This window comes from Gouania willdenowi, chromosome 6 (assembly GCF_900634775.1).
Source record: "Gouania willdenowi chromosome 6, fGouWil2.1, whole genome shotgun sequence".
NCBI classification, from domain to species: domain Eukaryota; kingdom Metazoa; phylum Chordata; class Actinopteri; order Blenniiformes; family Gobiesocidae; genus Gouania; species Gouania willdenowi.
In genome coordinates this window covers 8,828,837-8,848,757 of record NC_041049.1, presented here as the reverse complement: position 1 = coordinate 8,848,757, position 19,921 = coordinate 8,828,837, and the positions used below count along the sequence as shown (strand labels likewise).

The 19,921-nt window shown below is 37.6% G+C and overlaps 1 protein-coding gene across 1 annotated transcript in view; it reads left to right on the top strand.

The window, feature by feature from the left end:
* Window positions 1-19,921, top strand: part of snd1 (staphylococcal nuclease and tudor domain containing 1) — a 242,094-nt gene that overhangs the window by 205,181 nt on the left and 16,992 nt on the right. Inside the window, exons 20-22 of the mRNA XM_028451498.1 lie at window positions 433-502; window positions 5,129-5,242; window positions 9,969-10,172. Coding sequence (XP_028307299.1) covers window positions 433-502; window positions 5,129-5,242; window positions 9,969-10,172 — 388 coding nt within the window. The remainder of the gene's footprint in view (window positions 1-432; window positions 503-5,128; window positions 5,243-9,968; window positions 10,173-19,921) is intronic.

Here is a 19,921-nt window from a genome sequence, read left to right as displayed (position 1 = left end):
ATTTTCTAGTAAATCGTGATGGATTGTTGTTCTTGACGTTCAAGCAAATTGAAACTTGGGCGGGTGTGTGATTGTCATTAGCGCTAATGCACCACAGTTATTTGCTACGAGGCAAAACTAGGTTTAAATTTAGGCCTTTTATTGCACAGAGGCCTCAGTGCAATTTCGGCAGCCCTGCCACGTCCTGATAGATCCCTCAGTCCGAGCTCAGTCTCCTGACCAGCCGGCTCCGCCTCTCGCTGCTCCTTCTCCTCCGATCACAGCCGACAGATCCTCCAACACCTTCTCTCCAGGGAAATAAGCTTTGAATCATTTACTCATCTCCTTTTCCTCCTGTGCCCCCTGTCTTCATCTCTGTTTCCCCTGTGCTGTGCTCCCCCCCCCTTTCTTTCTTTCTTTCACTCTCGCTCAATTATTTCCTTCCTCCTGCAGGTATCGTGCCAGAGTGGAGAAAGTTGAGTCTCCAGCAAAGGTTCATGTCTTCTACATCGACTATGGCAACGTGAGTGCATTTGTGACCCTGGTTTTTTTTTGTGTATGTGTGTGGGATAATGAGTTTACAATGTGGTCAATTAATTTTTTTAATTACAATTACATATTCAATTGTTCAATGTTCAATTACAACTCAATTACAAGTACAGTGAGCAACATTTTTTCCAATTTCAACAAAAATTACAATTATTTTTTTTCCCCTGAAAGTCAATTACAAATATGTTCTCAATTACTAAATTACAAATTCTGTTGATCACAATTCCTGAGCCTTTAATAAACAAACTCCATAAAACGTAGCCTTTCTCTTGTGTTAGCTTTCTGTTAGCATCTCTTTTGATAACAAGTCTGTTTGGATTCATGTCCTAAATCAACTGTAAAATACACTCAAAAATTATAGTCTTGTTTTTCATCTCTTGATTACCCTGTTAGGCTTCCTTTTTCATGAAAATGTTGGTGTTATATATATTTTTCTGGGTGTCTGAGCTTTTTTTCTGTCAATATACGCCTTGATTTAATTTTTTTTATTAATGGTAAAATGATCCTTAAGAGAACTGACAGGTAAACTTGATATGAGACATATTTTGATATTTGTACACCATAGAACTGTAAAAGGGTTCCCCTGGTATTGCATTCAGTTAAATTGCAATTGACAATTTGGACATTGTTTCCATGCCAATTACAATTACACAGTCTATTATCTGAACACAATTACAATTTAATTATGATTACAGCAATATATTTTTAAATTAAATCATGATTGTATTACATTATCAATTACACGATTACAATTGTCTGATTTTACACTTTCATCATAAAAACACAGCGTGTTACCGACAGGCAATAAAAATGCAGGATTATTCCCGTCATTGAGCGTGTTCTTTACTCACCACTTCTCCGTGTACAGTCACTGAAGTTTTGGAAGGACGTTGTACACTTGTCTGTTTCTTTTAATTGTGCCGCTGAGTGCACAGCTTATCTTCTCCCCCTCCCCCACTCTCATCATCTCCTTATCTCTCATTACTGTACGATGATTACGACAACCCATCCTCGTGAGCTGTGTTATTGTGCCTCAGCCCACGTGCACACACATGCTTGCATCACCGAGCGACTCATGCAGCCAACACCCCCCTCCCCGCTCCCCATGATCTCCCATGATGCAGTGGAGCGTGTGTGTGTGTGTGTGTGTGTGTCTGACCCCGGAGTGGGGGACAGATTGAGGTTTGGCTGGCAGACGTGATGCATCCTGGCATGTTGCTGAAAGTGTGATTCTCCGAGGGCAACCTGGTTCGCAAAAAAGCCAGTCGACCTGATATCTGCCGCTTTCCTTGTAGGTTTGCTTCATTTCAGTCTGAGTGAGTCTGGCTCTGTTTCTATTGGGCGATGTCACCAGCTATTAGCTGACAATATGGCTGCCTCGCTCAGGTGCAGCAGGCCACTCGCTGAAATATAATGTGGTCATATACAAACATTGCTAAGCACTGTTTACATTTAAGATGCTGGTATTTTATACAGTAACTAGCGTAGTCACAATGAATCCTTATGTTTCACCTCCAATAATTATACTTCACCAAGGACGTTTATTCATTTCTTTGCTTGTCTGTTAGCGGGATTACGCCCAAAGTACTTAATGCATTTTGACAAAATTTTAACCAAAGATAGACCTTACGCAGTGACAGGCTGTGAGCACTAGGGTTGGGTAGGCACTGCCTACCTTGCCTACTCTGACTGCACGTCACTGACCTTACGCTATGAAAGATTCCATTACATTTTGGAGGGAATCCGGTTCAATATACTGATCCTGGATCAGTTCCAAACATAAATAAAAAATCCTTATCTCTTACCATTGGCGAAATTTCAAAGAATAATATATTGGTTGATAATTGACTGATCTTTATGAAATTTGACTCACTTATGTCAGGTTGGTTTTTCATTTACGCCACAGAGTTTCATCCAAATGGAATCTGGATTGCTCATGTTATCGCAGTTTTTCATAAAAATGGGCATGCCCAAAAATTTGGACTTACTGTATCGTCATTCATGGGGATAGAAATGTTCTTCCAAACCTTTTAAGTGTTAATAATCATGGTACCATGATCAGGATCACTGTTCTTGATAACTTTGAATGTCTAGCAAAGAGGAGATTTGGCGCTTGTTGGGGGTTTGCGCTCTTTTTGTTGTTGTTTTAGGTATTTTCTCCATCTCGACCACAAATGGGGGAACTACTTACCCTCATCGTGCTACCCCATCACCACTGAAATTACTTTGATGTTTAATTTACTTTAATGTCCTTGCTGCTTTGTTTGTCGCTCCAACACTTACCTGCATTACTTTTACCATTTCAACTCAAACTTGGTCCGCTGCCCACTCATGTTTAAAAAACAGTTTACAACTATTGCAGATTTGTTTTGATTTTCATAGTTTGAATGAACAATGATCTCTTCCCACACGTTGCCTGCATGTAGGGGTCAGTGTGGCTTGGATGAGTCAGCAGGCATTTTGTTGTTTAGGAAAAAAAAGTTTCACATATTCACACCCAATGTCTGATTAAAGAAAAGTAGCTTTGCTTGTCATCGCTAGTGTTCATATAAGAATGTAATAATGTAAGAATTTGAATCAAGTCCTTTTCATCTGCTTTTTGAACAAAATAATAACAATAATTTGCCATTTCAAAGTTGCTCATTATTGTTAAAGTGGCATAAAACTAGCAGAAAAGATGCTCTATTTGAGATAAATGTGCGTGATTTTAAATTATTACAGAATCAATGTGGGAGATGAGCGCTATATAAGGCTGTCCTCTACAGTAATATGTTTTCTGTTAGTAACTAAGTAACATGTTAAAACTCAAGCTGTCTTAACTAAATGAGTCTCTGTAACACAGTGCATTTGTTTTTGTTTTGCCTGCTTTTGATGTATTGGATTCGTTTTTGCCATTTTCTTTTATTTTTTTTGTTTATTTAGCATTTTTTTCTCAAACTAAAATTAAAAGGAATAAATAAAAACAGGGCGAAAATGTACAGAGATCAGTTTGAAAAGGAGCAGGAAGAATTATTTATATATATATATATATATATATATACACACACACACACAGTTACATATTATTGGATTGGATTGGATTGAATATTGGATTTAATCAACGATATACAGTACAATAGTTTAATATATAACAAAAAATAGTCGTCCTCATTACGATTGTAATTTCACTCACTAATTAAGTATTAACAAATTATAGTTATGTAAGAACTGTAGATATATTTACATTGTATGTGATAAGTAATAACAATCAATATGTTCAATATCCATCCATTTCATATGGCTATAGAAGCTTTATTGTCATTGCATTGATAAGACAATACAGCGAAATCTTGTTGACAGTCAGTCAATCAAACAGCAGAAAGATGAAAATACTCTAAAAACATACAGTCAATAATAGAATGAAAAAAATAATAAAGACAATTCGGGAGTTAAAAGTTAAAAATAGGCAGGATAGAAGGCACAACAGTAAAAAACGATTTTACATCACTATTAAATCAAAAACTAGGGTAGAGTAGGCAGGGCATTACAAATCAAGACCACCAATGTCAACACCAATGACAATTCCATATGTTTCTGCTGGTAAGTGTTAATCTAACAAAATCAAAATCGTAAAACACCATTAAAGAAACAAACAATTATTTAATATAGCCTCCATACTCTCCCAACAAAATATATCTCATGACACGGCAGCACATCTGTTGTTTGTGTTGGAAACACAGAAACACGGAGAAAAGGACAACAACTCAGAATAGCCTCAGTGAGGCGCATCCACAAAGCCAATCCTTCCTTTTGTTCCATTCACTGTAGAAAGTATGAAACATGTTCTGATCTTACCTTTGCTGAAGCTCTGGTAACTCAGGTGTTGGTCTCCCATCTTTTAAAAGCTGTTGTTTTTCCTCAAAATAAAGTTTCTTTATCGTCTCTAGCGCTGTCATCCTGACTGTAGTGTTATCCCGCCCACTAGCTAGAGAACGTAGCCGCAGCCACACTGGATCAATTCACTAATGCACTCTGAACGTACGTATAGCATTTAGCATAGCATGGTTACGTCCAAAGGCAGCGTAGAGAGCTGCCTTCTTACGTAAATGGTTCTCATCTTGGGGAACTGACTGCGCATGCGCAAACATAAAAACAGGCTATGGGGCCAGAGGCAGAGCTGCAATGTGCTTTTGGGAGAGGGTGTGGCCTCCTCCTGGCTCCTCCTCCTGCTCTACAGCGGAGTGAGGCTGTGCAGCATTTCTGCCGTACCAGGAAATAGTAATGTTTAGTAATTTGGGCTATGAAAAGCACAAAATGCTGACATTTTCAAACTTATAGGTGCTGTATGTAGGAAAATGGAAAAATAAATACTTTATAAATATATAATAATTAAAACAAACAATCAAAATATCAATTCACCCTTGGGTAGGCACTGCCTACCTTGCCTACCCAGTACGTCACTGTGGATAATAGTAATCATATGTCTAAAATCTTTTGCCAATGTTTCCCCAACCAAGTTGTTTTTTTGTGTTTTTTTTTTTTTTTATCGCTATTTGAGTGTAAAGATGAAAATGTGTCCTCTGCTGGCTCTGATTTCTGCCCTCTCCTCGTCCTCCCTCAGAGAGAAGTGGTGTCGTCCACCCGTCTGGCTGCCATGCTTCCTGCCTTCAGCACCAGGGCTCTGCCAGCACAGGCCACCGAGTATACCTTTGCCTTCATCCAGGTCCCACAGGACGTAAGTGCACACACACACACACACACGCTTAGACCAGATATCTAACTGTTCAAACTGACCCCCACGTATCGCCTTCTTCACTCTTATTTCCTGCCAGCATTCTAAAGTTGACTTTCTTGGCAAGTCATGAAAACTGTTTGAGTTTTACTTATCACGGCGAGCGATAAGTCAGTCACTGACAGACAGGGCCGCGTTTTTCATTCCAGACAAGTGTTGATGAAAGTTATGCTCATCCATAATGCATGACGGACAGAACCCAACAATGACAAACACAGTCAGTGATCTGCTTGACTGCAGGAAATGTGTAAATGATTGACTCACCAGAAAGAGACCCTTGTTTTGTTAACAATTTCAGCACATTTTCATCTGAGAGTGACATACACCTGAGGCCTTAGGGTTTGTTTTAATGCTTTGTTTTCCCTTTACTGCTGCTCTAATCTTTAGTGTATGAACACGAGAGAATGTGTGTTTAAATGTTGGATGGTCCAAATGTTGACACAGACCTATTTAAGTGATTTACGTCCCCTAAACATTTTTTTTTAACAAGAGTTTGCTAATTTATAGATAGATATGTATTTCTTCTTTTCGGTCTTCCAACATATCCAATACAATACAAAGAATAAACTGTTGAAGCAGTAACTGCTTATCGGAGCCCATCCCCAAACAGCATTATAAAAAAACAACAATAGAGACAATTCAGTAACAGCATTGTTCATTAGCTTATCAACTTATGTGTCAATAGGAGCAAAATATTTCGTTTTTCAAAGAATTTTTTAGCATAGAGAGTTAAACCATTAACTTAAAATGATTCTCAAGATAATTCCAAACTTGAAGAAAAAAACAGAAATGCATATTCTTTTAACACTTGTCCTAAAAGAGCTTTTTTTTAAAAAAATATAAACCCCTCTTAAATTGTTTTTTATTTCTTAGTTTAAAAAGTGATATGTTACCCAATGGTAGGATTTTATTTCTTACTCTGAATGAAATATGACACTTTAAACTTTACTATATCCATACATTTTATTATTCTAGATTTTTTCAAACAGTTTGTTAGTAGATGCCTGGAATTCCACTTTTTGTATTATTCTTAATGCTGTCTTTTGTAATTTGATTAATGGATCAACATATGTTTTACATGTATTACCTCAACTTTCTGAGCAATAGGCCAAATAAGGCAATATAAGAGATGAATAAAGCAACTTCAGACACTCTATTTAATCGAGGTTTAATGATTTGTATTAGCAACGATTTGATTCGAATCACGATTCGCTGTTGCCGATTCGATTCAAGGACGATATTGGGTAATTTAGTGACTTGAAATTGATTAAGTAACAAACAAGTAAACAACATACAATGGCAAATATATTCACGTTTTATTTGAATAAAGTCCAACCAACACAGGATTTTCTGCTCTCATTTTCAATACTCATATTCAGTTTACCTGACTCTTATACTTGTTTTTTATACACACAAAAGTGCTTTTAAAACCCATCCATATAAAGTCTGCTGTGCCTTAATCCAATGCGTTATTTCCTTGTATCGATACAATCGATTGATTACCTTTAAAAACAATTTTAGATCGATTAATGTCATCAGGCAGACCAACTTGCCGAGCACAGATCCATGTAGGAATATAAATCGATTAATCAAATTAAGTGATTTACATACCGTTAACATTTGGTCTTTTTTTTTTTACATGTGTGCTAATTTTTCATTTAATTTGATTAACCTATTTGTTGAATAAGCATCAACAAAAAAGGTCTTTTATTTTTTAAGTGTTTGTGCAAATGTTGTCTCCTTCACTGTGAGTCACAACAGAAATGATCCATTTGTGTGTTTCTGTAGCCCAGCTCACATCGGTAACACCTACACGCTGCAGCTTCCATGTAAACAAACACAAAAAAGCTCAACCACATGTTGGAAGTTGACATCCACCTTAAACCTCTCCTACACACACTCCATCACAGAGCACTGTGCCTCATGTGGTGTTTTTTTTCTTTTTTTACCTCATCCACACACACTGACTGCACAATTGCGCTTGTGCTGTTGCACGTAGGAAAGATTGTCGCCTTTGTCTCTGTGACAGCCACCTGATGCCCTGCACAAAGCATCTGTCTTTAGCAGTCAGTGAGATTCATGATACTCCTGCCTCCCAGTACCATTTCATCAAGTCTTCCTCCTGGAGACAGTTTCTTTAGAAAATGTCAAAAACGCAGCGTATTCTTTATTTCTCCTCCCTTTTTCTTTTTTTTTTTGGCTTAAAAAAAACAGTTTTCTTTGGAATGTGAGCGTAGCTTTAAAGACTCTTCTCTGTCTCCAAGTAATCTCTCCCTGCAACACGAAGACATTTAATCTTTTTTCTTTTTTTTGTCTAGAAATGTGATGAGCCTGCAACCATTTTCACTCCCATAAGGCATCTCGTCAGTAAATTATCAGCCATTACACTTTGAAGTAGACCCGCACACAAAGATAAATCAGCAAATAAATAATTTAAAGGTACAACAGTTTTATTTTAGTGATTTAATGTTTATGCTCAACATCTCAACATCTCAAGATAATCATACAACTAATGAGTAACTCTTCCCTTTAGTGGGATTACCTCGTCATTGATCTTGTATGATTAACAGTTGCGTCAAGATTCATTGACTGCAAGAAATTAGTTTTCAGCTAAAATGGCAAAAGTAAAGGTCACGCGACAAATTGACAATTTGTTCAATGACCTAAGAAGATGTTGAGTGTCAGGACAAAATGTTGGATTGATGATTCGGAGCAGCTTGTCTGATGTGAGACTTAAGCGTTGCTCTTTTTTTATAGTTGGATGTCAAATGAACACAGGTTTTCTGTCACTGTCACAAGTCCAACTTTTAGAAATATCGTGCCAGTTTTTTGGAGCTGTACAAAGATAAAACCTATCTGGAAGATGGTGAACACAACCATAAATGACACAATGGGCTCTGCTATTCCAACTAACTATTGTAATGTACCTTGGAAACATTGAAGATGCTGCACAAATAAAAGACAGGTATCTGATTTGAATACCAAAAGAAAGAGCACTGGTTTGAGATCGTCCTGGACATCTATATGATGGAAAAGTTGACTTACCAACTCAAGCTTAAAGGATGCACCCATGAAAAGAACTGACAGAAGTGAACTGTTTACTAAGAAGCAATGCTGACTATTAACTGCATCACTTAAGTAAAATGCACTCAGAAAATGCCCCTGAAAATGTTTACAGTTTTTTAAATTATTGTTTGTGTTTTTTACTTTGTTACATTTGCAAGTTGTTTGTATGTTATACATTTTAAATAAAATAAAGAAGTAAAAAAAAGAAATATCATCCAATCGGCTTGATTTAAAAACAGACAGATGGAGAAAAGCAAATGTCATCCTGAGACCTGAGGTAAACACTTGTTTCCAAAATACAGGGCTTTTCAAAAGTAAAATGATTTCCATAAGCACAGAAACATGTATGAAGGGTTAATGAAAGGTCTGTTCATTGTGTTGTTGTGTTGACGTCTTCTGTAAGACTTTCAACCCGTTTTCTCTCCTTTAAGTTCTTCCTCACTGATGGTGTGACACACTTGTTCTGTGTTTCTTTCTCTCTCGTCTTGAACTCCCTGCAGCGTCTGTGACATGTTGACCACAGGGTTTAATATGCCTGTAGTTCGGTCCTTCCTACAAGCGTCCCTGCCCACACATGCTAATACGCACACGCACACACTCAAGGGCAGCTAGCTCGAAGGAGGTTGCCATGGAGACAAGTCCGGGGTGAGAAGAAAGAGAACTGAGGAGATAGATGAAGTTGAGAATCAATTGAAGACGTTCGGGCTTGTTTTTGAGTGTCTTCTTCTTGCCTTTGAAGACCACGCTTCCTTGTTTTTCTCTTTTTCACCCCGGCTGCCCGAGGACCAGGGGTCAGGATTGCTTGGCAGCTGTTCCACTTCCTTTTCTGCCATATGTTCAATCAAACACTGGCCTTTCACATTTTAGAAGGTTAGGAATATGAAGGGTGAGGTAAATAACTAAAGAAATGAAGAAGGGAGACAGTAGTGATGTGGAGTATGGATATAAATACAAAAAGTCTGGACTTCATGATTTCCATCTAAACTAAAATCTGTTCCGACCAAATAAAACTAACAATAAATCTTAACAGCATGATTTGCAAACCTATATATTGTTGTTGTTGTTGTTCTTGTTAAATAATTTTAATCTTGTGTAGGGTTACAGTGGTTTCAGCCTTTAGGGTCTTTATTGGTGTTTCAGTGATTATCCCTTTTACTTTCACTCCTTTCCATCTCCCTACCACACACGTGTCAAACTCAAGGCCTGGGGGCCAAATCCGGCCCTTTAGACCATCCAAATCGGCCCGCAGGAGAAAGTAAAAAAAAAAAAAAAAAAAATGAATTATTGTGTAAATAATTCAGATATCTTAGCCCTTCTAAATACACTAATTCAATAAGACTCCTCAATTATTGGAGGTTTGCAATTGTCCCATGCTTTTATCACGTTAAATTTCAAATTGTTCAAATTGCTCTATTTTCCTGAAATGATTCCTCACAATTTCGTACTCACAAAATCAATGACAAAAGAGAAAATCGTGCAGGGACTGATATGTCACATATTGCCGGCACCTTATGTACTTTATGGATAATTTATATGTCAAAGTGCAAACTTGAGGAAATTATTGTTGTTTGAGATCAAGCTACCCTCTCTGAAACTTTTGCAGGAGGACGCCCGTGCAGATGTGGTGGACTGTGTGGTGCGAGACATCCAGAACATTCAGTGCCTGTTGAATGTGGAGTACTCGGGGGCCACGTGCCCTCACGTCACAGTACAATTTGGGGACACCAAAGATGACGTGGGGCTCGGCTTGGTCAAAGAAGGCCTTGTTATGGTGGACGTCCGCAAGGAGAAGCACCTGCAGAAGATGGTAAGACCCCAAATCCTGTTTCTGGCAATAGTTTCTCGTTTTGGTTTGAATTACTGGAGAAATCTGAATAAATAATCAAAGTCATTTTTTTATCAGATAGAGTGTCGGCCTCATAGATCAATATATCAAAGATCATTTGCTAAAAAACAAGATGTAAAAGGTCGTAATTGTCATTCCGTTTATCAAGATTGTTGGAAAAGTTTTGCGCAATGCATTGTGGGATGTGGAGTCCTGTGATCGGATATTTTGTGTTTTTACTTGATTCTTACTGTGATTTCTTGCGTTTGCCCCCAGAAACTTTGCTAAAGTGACTCCCCAACACATTTCTGGTGTTTTCGGTGACAGTTACAGCAATTCAATGACGGATGTTTATTTTGGAAATTACACTGAAACATCCAAATCTCGCAAAAACTAAAGAATTTGTGGTGTGAGGTGATATCATGAGGAATATCGGGAACAAAGTAGAACAAAAATTGTGTCACGTGAATCTTGTCTGGCAAAGAAACGGAACGCATTCCACTCAGAATGACATAAAAGCACTTTCATACGTCTGTCTACGGGACTCCACATCCCACAATGCAATGCACAAAACCTTTCAAATATCGTACATTTTGGAAAAGAGTGTTTACAGTACAGATGAAAACAAACATTCAGGTAGCAATTTCAACCTTTACCATTCTTCTTTCGAGCAAATGGTCTTTGATTTATTTATCTATGAGACCTACACTTTAATCTTTATCAGATTAAACAAAAGCTTGAAATGTGCGTAGTCGGTGACATGTCTACAAACAAATCTACCATGGTCTGATTATATTTCTGTGGTATAAACATGAGCTTGGTGCTACATTTACAAAACAAATGACTAAATGTGCTTCATTGTTTGTGCTCTGGGTGAGAAATATAAATTGTTGCACTTTAGTATAATTTAGAGACGAGGAGGTCCTAACCTCTTTGACTTTGAATTTGAATGTGCGCTCAACAAATCGACCACTTAACAAAATTGTGCCACACTTTCACAGTAGTTAACCTTCCTGTTGGTAATTGGCCAAATTGTAGTATAGACTAATATTTGTGCTATCATAATTTGTTTGGACAGTAGTTATAGCGATATGTTAGCGTTCTTTGTTAAAAGAACCATTTTATTGGTTTGAAGCTCAACTTTTTCTTGGTTCTTGTAAAGAATCTAAATTGTTATCAAAGTTGGATTCACGACGCTTGCCTATGTATTGAATAAACGTGATATTTCTATTGTAATAACTTGCCTGTAGTCAAACAAACAAACTATTCATGATCGGCGTTGCTTGTTTAGAAAAGTTTACATATGCAACTTACATGCCCCCCGTTGCTTTTCATTTGTCCAGTAATTACCCCCCTTCCGCGCTGCCATGCATCTGCCCCCACGTTCCATCCCAGAGTTTGGCATCTATCGGCTTTTTATAATGCATCAACACTCAACTTCACTACAACGCCCGCAGCCTTGGGAACATGGGCCTAACTTGTCAATCTGCAGCCACATAATGTGCACCTCTACTATTAGCCTCATACGGTGGCCATTTTGTCCAAGCATGAAGTATCGCTCATTTGCTTCTCTCCCATTATGCTAATTTGCTCGCCTCGCCTCAAAGCCACTCTGAACATGAAAGATAAAGAAAAATGGAGGGTATTTATTCTTGCAGCAATTACTGCTTTCACCCAGCCCCAATATTAGTCACTCCCATTTATTTAAAAACCGACAGGCTCAAAAGAACACAGAAATGCGTCCGTATGCAGTATAATGTCCATAAATGTAATTACAGCATATTTTCATCTGAATTAGAGGCTGGTGGGAAGATCTGACATGTCCACGCAGTCTTTCAAACTATTTAATTTCCCCCTTCATGGATGGTATTTACCAGCCTCTGCTTCCCACTTCAGTCCATCAATAAAGCACTGTGCACTATTGTGAGAGCACAGACCTCTGACTTCCACTTAGTGACCAGTCGGTATAATGCAGCTTCAGGCTAATGGACCCTATAGACAAAAGGCAGTCATTAAAGCCTTCCAGCTGTTCCACTAATAGGCTTATGGACTGCTCAGATTTAGCTTTGCTTGGATCAAGTAGCGGTTCTTTACTAGCAATTAGTCGTGTGTCTCTTTTATTTCACCAGCTATAGATACATATTTTCATTCAGAGAAAGAAGCTTTGCTACATTTCTGGTTAAATAATTCAACTCTTTAACACCAAGTTCAAAGCATCAATGAGTCCATCAACCATTCCTTCTCATGTGTGACTAGCATACCTCTCAAACCTCTAAATGGCAAAAATGTGATTCCAGTTCATGGCATTTATGGGCCCATTTCATTCCCAGCTCTTCTTCTTCTTCACACGCCGATCAGCCACAACATTAAAACCACAGACAAGTGAATTGAGTGACATTGATTATGTCCTTACAATGGTACCTGTCAGGCACAGGATAAATTAGGTTTCCACTGAGGTTGTGTAGTTGATGTGGTTAAAGCAGGAAAAATGGGCGGATGCAGGAAGAGGAGACTTCTCCATTAAGTGAGTGTTTGGAGGAATTATCAGCTGTGAAAGCAAAAAGACTTTGATACAAGTGCACAAAGGGAATCAATTTAATGACTGTGAAACTCCATCTTTGTTCATTTCTGTTAAAAATAATTGTGTTTTCTATCGGCATTGCCCCAAAAACAATGTGGTCTTCTCAACGTTGGTAAGAATGTTAGAGTAGTGAGGTCTACATTATCAACAATCATATCAGCCTTTTGAATAATTACCAATCTGAACATTATTTCAGGAAAGAACAAAGTGTTTATAATAATAATAATAATAATAAAGGGTTTATGTGTTTTTCTGTCAATCTATGTATGTTTGTGGAGGTTTTGTTTGCTATTAGTCATTTTGTTCATTTATGTTGTCCATTGTTGTATTTGTTTGAAATTTAAATGTTTTCTGGAGTCATTATTGTGTATTTTTGTTATTTTATGTGTTTGGAGTCATTATTGTATATTTCTTATGCCCTTTACTCATTTTTTGTAGAAGTGTGAGGTATTTTGAGTACTTTGTGAGTAATGTTTTGTATTTTTCCTGTATTTCTGTGTCATTTTGTTTGTTTTTTTGAGTCATTTTATGATTTTTGTTAAAAGAACCCTTTTATTGGTTGAAAACTAAACATTTAAACCTTTATTTTTTTGTAATTCTATATGTTTATTTTGGGGGCCCAATGTGGCTCCAGGGCCACCAGTTTATATACATTAAAAGTAAATAAATTAAAACTTTAAAGACAATTATTGGTTAGCATTATTTATGCTGTTCTTTAAATAGGATTAAAATTACTGGTGTGATTCATTTCCGATTATAGAGACTGTGAATTGATTATAAATCGATTATCGATGCATCTAGATGCACATTTTCACAGCATTTCTTCAGTATTTTTTACTGTGACCACTAATGAATGGCTGTAGTATTTTAATCCAGACGCAGGACAGAAATGTACGTCTTTTATTAAACCAGCAGAGGATATCTGTAAACTGTTAAAGTAGAACTGCATGGTAAAGTGCCATAGTAGCAGCGTCCTTGTTTGTAATATACAGTATATGTTACAATAAACAAACCCTAAAAGAAAAATTGTTTTTTCTAAATTATATATAATGCTAATTTTATATATAAATAACTAAATCAGCAACTCAACCATTGTGCTTTTAAATTATCCGTTAACATTCCCTTTACAGTATTTCATGTAATTCACCATTTAAATAATCGATTATTGGAAATGTGTGCATTGATTACTATGTCAGCGATAGATTGATTATTTCTCTGACTCTTAATTAAGACAGTAGATAATAATAAGTTCTCCAGTAGTCTGTCTCACTATGTAATGGATTCATACTTTCCTGTTCACTGTGGCCCACTCATCGCTAAGCACTGCTCAGTGGAGTGTCTGTCCCTCCTCATGCTGCTACTGTGCATCTGCAGCATGTTTATGAGAGCTTATAATTATTCATACTGTATCATCTCATTTGTTTGGCAAATCTCAAACCCTGAGAGCAACGTTCCAGTGACCTCTGGATCTGCACTCTCTACTGTCGCTTTTTTCTATTGATGCTACTTCAAGCGTTCCATTGGATGGAAACGACCATTGTGACTCTGTAGCCTGAGCTTTGCCTCTTTTCCTCTGATCCATCCCATCAACATCCCTGTTCAAGTGACCTCAGTCCATCCTATCCGTTCTCTTTAGTCCCAAGTCTTTATTCATTATCCATTCCTGAGGATTGGGACGCGGTCATTGTAATCTGTGCTCCAGTGATAAAGCATTATGTAACAGATGGGCTGTAATGTTTGCTGGCACTTCAGCAGCCTTTAATGGTCAGTCATAAGTGCAGTGAAGGGTACCTCCAGTCTGTGTGTGTGGCAGTGGCCCAATACAACAAAGCAGAAATGTACAGTTTTAGGCCTTTTTACTAATGCCAGAGTGTAACTCAAGCCCATGCTTTGTGTGGCTGGACATACAAACTCAATGTATTTTGAATCTCGATATATCGATATTAAAATACCGATGCTTTTGCTACTTTTCAGTGCGTCCAAGCACAGACCTTCCACTAAACAAGATACACTATAGAACTCACACGGGTAGTGGTTCTCAAACTTTTTTGGCTCAAGTACCCCCCTTTTTTCTTATTTCTAAATCCAAGTACCCCCTTTGTCCGATTACAACATTTTGCTATTTAAAAACGACTATAACAGGGTTCCCCCCAGATCCTTAAAAAGTCTTAAAAGGCTATAAATTCATGAATTTAAAAATAAGTAAGTATAATTTTAAGATTGTAATTAGTCGCACATTTCAAAATAAGTGGTAACATTTGTTTTAATTTTTTTTATAATTTACCGTAACATTGCACAATCATGACAGCGTAACCAACTACAAAACAGTGACGTGGTTGCATCGGGACTTTCAACAACTTGGGGAAATGTAACTTTAACAAAATGTGCCTGTCCAATGAAGTTTGGGTTTTTAATTTTTGTATTTGTGTTGTTTTGTGGTTTTCTGGCTTTTTGTAGTCATTTTGTTTGTGTTAGAGTGATTTTGTTTATTTTAGTGTGTTTTTATTGTCTTTTTGTGTGTTTACTTTTGGTGTCTAGTGGGTCTGCACTAAACACTGGAAAAAATGTACCCTAACTCTATGTAATTAATGTGGCGTGTTCTCACCATTGTGTTTACTGTGAAGTTGGTCTTAAATTTAAGTTCAAATGACAATAAAAAGTCTTAAAAAGTCTTGAATTTAATGTGACTGAAGCTGTAGGAACCCTGCATAGAGCATAATGATGGAATGAACGACTGATAACATGCATTTTAAAGAAAATAATTTTTTTAATAAGTGGAAAGAAACAGTTTTTAATGCAGTGGGTCCCAATCTTTTTTGGATCTTGACCCCATTTTAATATCAAGAATTTCTGGCGACCCCAAAGTTTTTGATCATGTTTGAGCTCATATATTGTATATATGTTTTCACTGCATTTTATTTGAACTAGATTTACATTTCACAAAGTAAACGTATAGAAAAACAGTTGTTTAAGATTGTGTGTCTATTTCAATTTTTCTGATTTTTCAGGCGACCCCACATGGGGTCCTGACCCCAAGGTTGAAAAACAATGATTTAGTGGCTCCTGAATAAATTGATTTTTATAGTTTTTATCATTTAGACTGACACTTTATTTGTTAATTTTCCACTCTCTCTCCCTCTCTCAAGTACCCCCTGGCCTGTAGTGCCATTGCTTGTTCTGCACAGCATAGAAAACATAAAACATTGTGAAAAGTTGACGAGCTGCTGACAAGGAAGCGACCGAGTGACCCAGATTAGATTAGAGCTCTCACAGTATGGAAAATGACAGACGATCATATACGTTTCACATAATTATCCATCACACACGTTTACTGTGCACGCACATACATTACTCTGTAATCGTTAAAATCTGTGTCACATCTGCTGCTGCACATGTGTTTTAATGTGGCTTTCATTTTAAAGTTGATGTAGCATCATTATTAGGAATACAGGGAACGTTAACAGAAGCCATATGTAGTTTTCCTCATTCACAGCAGGAAACGGAGCCTTAAATGCTCTCATGCTGTTTACAGTGTTGACCTAGAGCAGGGGTCTGCAACCTGCGGCTCTGGAGCCTAATGTGGCTCTTTGACTCTTTTGCAATGGCTCCCTATAGCTTTATATTGAAATAAAGAGGGTTTTTTTTACAGAAGCCATCACTGATTAATGACAAATAAAATCAAGATATAACAATTTGTTAACCTAAAATAAATCACATTGTGCAATGACTCAGCACATTCCTACTTCACCTCCTGCAACATCTACAGATCATCAACTTTTCTGCACCTGTGGCTAACCTTAAGTTTTAAATCCCTGGTAAGATAATTAAACCAAAACAACTCTATTCTGGAAGAAAATACAGATTTTAATTGTGTGGAAACAGATTCATTTAACCACCAATGTTCCGGTTAAACATGCATGCTTTATGTGTGGCAAGAAATGAGCAATTAGCATGTGTTGATCACATGACCACGTGTTATCAAATTCAAGTTACTTTTTTTAGCCTTTCAAATACATTAACTAAAAAAAAAAAATTAGTAATCATTTATTTTATTTTAAATGGTTTTTATGTTGCCATTTATGTGATCAATAAAAATCAAGTCAAATTAAATCAAACAATATTCTATATAATTTTAACAGTATAGAATTTATTACACTGTATTGTCTTCATTGAGAAGGTATTTTTTCGGCTTCAGGAGGACTTTAATCCTGGTGAGATGAGACAAAATGGCTCCTTTGAGAGTAAAGGTTGTAGACCCCTGGGTTAGAGCTTTTCTCTGGGACCATCAGATACTGAGTGTGTTTATTTGCAAAAAAAAAAGCTCCAGATGCTGCTGCACGTCCATGTTAAGTGAAATGCTATTGCCTGTTCCCATAAATGAGCTTTTAAAAAATACTTAGCACGTCAGAAATGCCATCACGGAACAATGTCAGCCACTATCATTTAGTTTGAGTGCCTCTGTTGGCATCCAATATTCCATTCGTTTGTAATAGAGAGATTGACAGAGTGGTGGAGAAAGCATATTCTGGTTATTTGTGTCGGAACAATTATCATGTCAGTTTGAAAAGATTCAACCATAGTGATGCTAATAACTTTGGCAGTAAATAAGGTTTAATGTTTGCCAGATTTCCAGCTGGTGTTCCCTTTGTGCTGAACCGCTCTCACGCTGACTCGTTTCCTCCTCCTGCTTCTTTAGGTTGTTCCAACACTGTCTGGTATTTCCTCCCAGAAAAAACTTTTTATACTTTGAATCCTTTCATCCCTCCTAATGTGTCATCTATAGTAGGGTAAATGACAATGAGGATATACCATCATGTGTACTTCCATCTCTTGCATTACTTTGCTCATGGTCAATTTCCTGAATCGATTTGATTCCGATACAGTATTGATTAATTGATCTTTCAAATTTTACTTGGATATTAATAAGATGGTTCCAAACTTCTGACTTAATTTTCGGCGTCTTACTCAGCGGAACTTAGTCAGCATCCTCCATGTTTGCACTGAATGCACTCTCGGGTTGCTCAGGCACAGTAGTTGACGTTGCTAACGTTACACTATAGGCTATAGACCGTGGCTCAGGTGTAGAGGGGGTTGATCGAGAGGTTGGAGGTTTGATCCCAGTCTATACCTGTTTTTGAGGTGAAGTGTCTTTGGGCAAGACGCTGAACCCTAAGTTGCTCCCAATGTTTGACCTGCAACTTGCATGACAGCTCAGTCCCATTGGTGTGTGAATGGATGAATGAGTTGATATTGTAAAGCGCTTTGGGACTATTTCAGTGTAGTCATAAAAGCGCTGTATAAATCAAGTCCATTCACCATTTCAATCAAAATTAGTACCGAGTTAGAAAATGAGGGTTCTTTCACACCAGTATAGTCCCAGACTCCGGCCAATTGGGGGAGAACAGCTGATCATTTTAACACATCGATTTGGCTCAGTTTGTGTTCGCAGCGCACCTTTTGATCCGCTCCAAACAGCCTCTGATGTAGTTGCATGAGTTAGCCACTTGGGGGCTAGAGTAGAGAGTTCACTAGGCGGACAAACAGAAACAGAAAGCGAGCGCGTAAGAATGAACTGAGTATTCTGCTTTCTTCAACTGTTCAACCATTGAGCAGCAACACGTTTCTGTGATTTTGTTGGTTTTGATGTTTGTTGCGGGCCGTAGCCAGTTCTCCTGCCCACCCACAATGCCTTTTGCTCTTTGTCATCTCTGACACGTTCTGTGTTTGGACTGAGCCAAGCGCGTTTGTGTTCAAAGGGCGAAAGAATCATTCTCCACTTCTATTGCAAACACTCCAAGTCCAGCAGAAACAATCGCTCTAGAATTCACCCGCCTGATGTGTCCTAGCTTAGTTTGCATGTTGTTCACACTGCCCAAACAAGACAATCTGAGCAAACAAATGTTTTAACCACTCTAGGATTCCTCAGGCGTAAACGCACTCTCAAAGTGCTGTAATACATATAAATGTGCAATGAGTGCAAAGTGCAGGCAGCTGTCCTGAAACCAGTTTTGGAATTTCACAGGGCAAAACAGCACAGCCGTAATGTTGTTGGTATTCAGTTGAAGATGGTTTGAGCAGATGTTGTGTGCCAGGCTGTAGAGACGGGAATGAAAAGAGAGGAGGTTTAACATGTGCCTTGAGTAGCTCCTTTATCTGAGAACACGGGAGGATCATTGATTCTACCAAATTGCTTTTTTGTGGAGTCGGATAGTTTTTAAAAGCAGGTTTTCATATTAGTGCTGAGACTAAAGTCCTCAAACACCGTGTCAATTAATTAGTGGATGTGCTTTAGAACAGTAGTGGTGTTGTATAATAGGACTTTTCCAAAGCAAAGCCTGTAAGGCATCATGTAATGTAACATTAAGCTATGCAGTGAATGGAAACTAAGTGTCTTAGGTGAGCTACTCTTCATTGGGTTGACAGTTGGGGAATAAAGAATATCAGTAGTTCGTGCGTGGCAACATCATTTCCTCACATTTGTCGTGCTGTATGTATTGGGAATTTTTCGTGCTGCGTGACACAATTTTTATTCATGCTGTGCAGCAAGAAACTGTCACGCTGCCTGGAGCGAATTGCAAAGCAATTTAGCGTTACAATTTCATTGATTTCCTTAACTATAACCCTGAATGAAATGTTTTATTAATTAGTAATTGAAAGAAATGACAATCAATCGAAATACATGAGTTTGAAAGTCATTTCCAGCAGCACAACAAAAATAAAGTGGAAATCATTAGTGTCACTTTTGTGACATCAGGTTTCACCCTGAGATTGTGTTGCTAGTTTTTCTTTTTAATGTATTAATTCCACTTTTGTTTAACTTAAAAACGTCTTTGTAAAAACAACCTAAGATACTCGTTTATTGAGCACATTGCAAAAAAGATAAATAGAAAGTTCACATTTCCACTCAGAATAGTTCAAATATTATAATGCATCAGCTACGTTACATTGCTCACGTCTGTACAGGATGGTTTTCTATGATGTAACGTCTTGCCATGTTTGTCATAAATTGAGGTATAAAACAGGGCTTTTGTGCTCCACTGGTTTTTACTGGTGTTTTCTGTCAATGCTCAGTGTTGATTGTCTTGCCCAGTCACCTCAGGAGCTTGTATCACTGTCACTTATCTTAGTGTTAGCGTTACTCTCCAATAAG